Below are 6000 nucleotides of genomic sequence, written 5' to 3' on the forward strand. Positions count from 1 at the left end.
TAAAGAAACATATACTTACAAATTCAAAGTATTTGGCACCGCAGGCACATAAAACCCTAAGAGTATACAGCACACTTTTATACACCCATTATTCATAAACATAGACGATGGATGCAGAAAGAAGTTAAATGTGTATTTTACATATAATTTCATGAACATAGCCGTACCAACCCCCTTCCCCTTTCTGTTAGAGTTTCCTGCCTTCATGCGTCCCTTGATCTGATACCTTGAGTTAGCCCCACACCCAAATCTTCAGCAGAAATATAAAGTCCCATTTAACGTGTGATAGATGAACTAAATATTCTATCTCAGTATTCATTTAACAGCATAGGAAGGAGAAAAAACCCTCTGCCTCACTTACACCACAGATTCTGTTTCTGTGGCTAAATTAGCTTAGGTAATACATTGTGTAGCCAGTTAGAATGGCGGTCATTAAAAAGTCAGGAAACAACAGATGCTGGAGAGGATGAGGAAAAATAGGAATTATTTTACACTGTTGGTGGGAGTGTAAATTAGTTCAACCATTATGGAAGACAGTGTGATGATTCCTCAAGGATCTAGAAATAGAAATTCCATTTGACCCAGCAATCCCATTACTGGTTATATATCCAAAGGATTATAAATCATTCTACCATAAAGACACATGCACTTGTATGTTTATTGCGTCACTGCTCACAATAGCAAAGACTTGGAACCAACTCAAATGCCCATCAATGATAGAGTGGATAAAGAAAATGTGGCACATATACACTATGGAATAGTATGCAGTCACAAAAAGATGAGCTCATGTCCTTTGAAGGGACATGGATGAAGCTGGAAACCATCATTCTCAGCAAATTAACACAAAAACAGAAAACCAAATACCTCATGTTCTCACTCATAAGTGGGAGTTGGTCAATGAGAACACGTGGACACAGGGAGGGAAACATCACACACCAGGCCTGTAGTAGGGTGAGGGTCAAGGGGAGGGATAGCATTAGGAGAAACACCTACTGTAGATAATGGGTTGATGGATGCAGCAATCCACCACGGCATATACCTATGTAACAAACATGCACATTCTGCACATGTGCCCTAGAACTTAAAGTAAAATAAAAAATAAAAATAAAATACACTTTAAAAAGTAAAAAAAAGTAAATAAATTGAATATACGAAAATGAAAATATCAGGTTTAATTTCATATTCCAGACATATTAAAATGTTTTTATCCAGCATTTAGAGAACACAGGATAAAAGGAAACAAATCAACTCATGAAATAGACAAATAGCACATCATGATTTCAGACAGATTCTACTGCAGAGATTTTAAATGACACTGTATCATTTGGAATGAAACCTCTAATCTCACGACCCTCAATCCACTTACTGTTATGTATTTTTATACAGCCAAAACTGGATCTTTTCTTTCCAGAGTCAATAATATTCCACTTTCCTAGTATCTCTCAATTAATAGATGTTAGTTAGATAGATAGATAGATAGAAAGACGATAGATGTCTGTCTCTATACAGCTTTATGTCTACATGTGAATGTATTTATAACTGTCTGCATATTAAAATATCAATTAGAAAAAAATAAAAAATAAAAAATAAAATAAAATATCAATTAGATGAATACATTTATTGCATTATTGTTCAATGTAGCTTTTCACTTTACATAATAATTAAAACCTATCTTAACACTGATACAAGAGATATTAGGTATAAATCTGAGGCCCTCTTCAATTATAAAAAAGGCCCAGAAATCATGAAATTGACAAAATTCTGGAAGGAAGCGTCAAGCCCTTCTGTGTCCAGAAAACAGACAAATAATGCTTCCTTGAATCCACTCGGTCTTGATGCTGCAAATAACGGGGTTCATGAAGGGAGGGAAGAGAAAGTGGACATAGCTCACGGTTATGTGGGCCACATGTGGTACATGTTTTCCAAACCTGTGAATGAGTGTCAGGCTGATTACAATGATGTAAAATACCAGGACACAGCTAATATGAGAGACACAAGTGCTGAGCTTTAGTTTGTTCCCCTCTGGAAGCAATGCCTATAACTGTTTTAAGGATTAGAACATAGGAAAAGAAAATGATCAGAGCATCTAGAAAGAATGTCAAAGCAACCAGAATAACTGGGTATAAGCGATTAAATGTAATATCAGCACAGGCGAGTTTCATGACATCTTGGTGGAGACAAAATGTGTGCAAGAGAACACAGGAATGACAATATGGGTAGGAGTAGAGAGAAAGAATTAGGGGCACAATGGCCACAAAGCCTCTCATCACAATCCCTAGTCCTACGTTCATCACTTGTGAATTGGTAAGAGTAGAGCTGTACCTCAGTGGTGTGCAGATGGCAATGAAACGGTCATAGGCCATGGCAAACAAAACACCCGATTCTACAATTGCCAGTGAATGAATGAAGAAGGACTGAATGAAACAGGCAGCCTGTGCAATCTCCCTCTGGTCTAGCACCAGGACACCCAGGACTGTGGGCATTGTAGTGAGTGTCATCCCAAGGTCCGTGCCTGCCAGCATAGCCAGGAAGTAGTACATTGGCTCATGAAGGCTGTGGTCATTCCAAATGAAGACAAGGAGTGTGCCATTCCCAAAAAGGATGGAGAAGTAGATGACAAAGAAGGGAATAGAGATCCAATGCTGAATTGTCTCTAAGCCCAGGAAGCCAGCCAGCAAGAAGGAGGCGGCACTGTTGTTAGACAACATGGTAGGTTTTGCAGATGGAGAAGGTCTACTTTAGGGGTGATGACCTCAAAATATGCAGTATTCTTTCTTTCTCTCACAGTCTTCTTTTAACACATCATCAGGTCATTTTTCACATCAAAACTTAAATACTTTGTGAACTGTCTCATAATTGTTAGCCTGTAATAATTAATTGTAAGCCTGTCTCATAATTAATTGTAAACCACTGAGGAAAATGCTTATTCAATAGAAATGAGCCCATCACCATGAAATTACTGAGAAATATTGTAATCAATATTGCTATCTCAAGTGGACTGTGAATAAGAAGAGAACTCAGCCTGGGCAACATAGCAAGATCCTGCCTCAAAAAAAAAAAAAAAAAAAAAAAGAAGGAAGGAAGGAAGGAATGAATTAGGTTGGCATGGTGACACACACTTGTAACCTAAGCCACTAAAGAGACTGAGGCAGAAGGATCACCTGAGCCCAGGACTGTGAGGCTGCAGAGAGCTATGATTGCAGCACTGCTCTTCAACTTGGGTGACAGGGTCAGACTCTGCCTCTTTAAAAAAATAAAATAAAATAAATTGGAAGAAAATAATTCATCTCATGTGAGTTTCCACAGAAATCTGAAAACCTGAACAAGTGGGTAAAGTTAGCAAACTCATTTTAGAAAGTCCTCAGTGGACTTGGGACTCACCAAGTTCTCTGTGCTGCAAACAGTCAAAAAGTCTGAGTTTTGACACAGTAGAGACAAACATGAAAATAGGAGGAGACTCACATTGGAAGCTCATAACAGAAATATTTTAAGTGCAGACCTCTATAATGAGGGCATCCACAAAATGTTAATACTTAGAGTCATAAATTTGTAAATACGTTGGTCTGAAGGGCAATAACAACATCAGAAGTTGGTAATTTAGTTAATAAACTTCACACAACCGGATTTAGGGAAAAGATAAGCACTCTCAGAGAGAAAATATGGCACTACATTGCTGATGGAGACAATCTTACAGACTCTCTAATCATTATGAATCTATAAGGCTCCTACTGAGAAAAACTCGTAAGGACCTTCATAGGGAACTTTGAAATACAGCCTATTTATAACTACACTTTTACAAAATCAAGATTTTCGTTGTCATGTTACCAAGAAATTTTGTCGCCGGTTTATTACAAAACAAAGAAAACTACAAGGGAAACATCAGTTTCTCCCAAATTCAATTGATTCTATATGTGCCCAGAATCTTTTAGAATATCATTTTATATTATCAATATTACTACTGACACCTTTCAATGGTTGTTCAGTAGAAATGAAGTGATAACAATCTTTGCACCTTTTTTGTCTTATAAAAACCTATAGAAACAATAATAATTATGTTTCAGAATTTTGGCACATACTAACATCTCTAATATAAGCAATTATTTGTGGAGAGGAATGGATAGAGGAAAAGTGAAAGGACTTTGGAAATGACTGCTACCTCATGGGGCACTGTTATAACAAAAATGTCAGTCTAGGCATTAAAGTAGCAGGTACTATATTCATATGGATACTAAAAACACTGCTAACTTGAGCCATAAATTATGACCTGTGTGGTGCTCAACTTGGCAAAACTTATCTACTCCACAGGAGTGATGTGTATATCATTATAAGTCCCCTTAACTTTCCAACATTGCCTTACAAGAGAATGGATAAATGCCAAAACTCGTTGTATAGGATAAAAGCTAACCAATTATTTGGATCTATGGTCGCCCAGAAAGTAGCCCAGATTGAGCAAGCAGGAGAAGGCCTGATTATTCTTAAACTATAGTCGTGTTTTCAAAACCTTAGCTAAGTTTTGGACATTCGGATGCACCGGGTTATACTAAAACTGTGTGGTAATTACTTGGGAAATAGTTAATACAATTTACAAGTATATTTTTATTGACCTAAAGATAGCCCGCTATTTAATATCTGCAGGCTCCAGCAGCAGCTACGCTGGCATTTAATTGTGGCAAGTTTGGTGGTACCAGAAACTGTTCACATATCCAAATATTCCAGGGATAATAGTTTCCCTAATAGTTTAGGGAGTCTCCTAGAATGTAATGCATGACAATAGTGACAGTCATAACTTTGGTGGAATTTATCACTCTCAGGCAAGCACGGAGGCCCCATGAGGGATGCAAACATGACTGGAGCTCACTACTCTCTTGCCCCTTTCTGAATGCCTTTGCACTGATTCTTTGAAAACAACTATCCCAGGGTCCTGAAGAGTTTCTGAGATTAATATAGATCAATCATCCAGAGCTTCTTCAGCTTGCCATGCTGACAAGAGGATTAGTAACTGCTCAGGAAACCATTTAAAAAGACATAAACTAAAATGAGAAGGAGAAAAGAGAATATTAAGATCATATTAAAAAAAAAAAAAGAAAGAAAAAGCCTTCCGTTTAGCTCCAGATGATCTTCAAGCACCCTGTACAATCAGTGTCCCCTGAATCCACCTTTTTATCTCCACACATTGCCCCCAAATTGTATTCCTATAGAAGGAAGTAATAAAGATATTGAAATAAACATTTAAAGCTAACTGACGAAGGGAAGTCATAGGATAAAGACAAACTATCTGAAAAATCTCAAATTTTAAGTGAGGTTTTTATATCTTAGCTTAAGTATAAATTAAAATGGAAAAGGTGGCTGGGTGCAGTGGTTCCCACCTGTAATCTCAGCATTTTGGGAGGCCAAGGCAGGCAGATCATGAGGTCAGCATTTCAAGACCAGCCTAGCCAACATGGTGAAACCCTGTCTCTACTAAAAATACAAAAGTTAGCCAAGTGTGGTGGCAAGTGCCTGTTTTTCCAGCTACTTCAAAGGCGGAGGCAGGAGAATTGGTTTAAAAAACCCAGCAGGAGAAGGTTGCTGTGAACCGAGATTGAATCACTGCACTTCAGCCTGAGCAACAGAGCAAGACTCTGACTCAGGGGGAAAAAAAAATGGAAGAGGTTTGGAGAGAAACACTGGGAACCTGGGAAAAACTTTACTCTCAGTAAAAAGAAAGAAGATCTCGGGCCGGGCGCGGTGGCTCAAACCTGTAATCCCAGCACTTTGGGAGGCCGAGGCGGGTGGATCACGAGGTCAGGAGATCGAGACCATCCTGGTCAACACGGTGAAACCCCGTCTCTACTAAAACTACAAAAAATTAGCTGGGCATGGTGGCGCATGCCTGTAATCCCAGCTATTCAGGAGGCTGAGGCAGGAGAATTGCCTGAACCCAGGAGGCCGAGGTTGCGGTGAGCCAAGATCTCGCCATTGCACTCCAGCCTGGGTAACAAGAGCGAAACTCCGTCTCAA

The 6000-nt window shown here is 38.7% G+C and overlaps 1 protein-coding gene across 1 annotated transcript; it reads right to left on the reverse strand.

Annotated features, from left to right (window-relative positions):
* Positions 1 to 1774: 1774 nt before the first annotated feature.
* Positions 1775 to 2708, reverse strand: LOC116525017 (olfactory receptor 51B4-like). Its single transcript, XM_032240523.1, is given in 2 exon segments — positions 1775 to 2006; positions 2008 to 2708. Coding segments are annotated over 2 exon segments (933 nt in total).
* Positions 2709 to 6000: the final 3292 nt, after the last annotated feature.

The sequence above is a fragment of the Sapajus apella genome, unplaced genomic scaffold, assembly GCF_009761245.1.
Source record: "Sapajus apella isolate SASKATOON/1434 unplaced genomic scaffold, GSC_monkey_1.0 scaffold47, whole genome shotgun sequence".
NCBI classification, from domain to species: domain Eukaryota; kingdom Metazoa; phylum Chordata; class Mammalia; order Primates; family Cebidae; genus Sapajus; species Sapajus apella.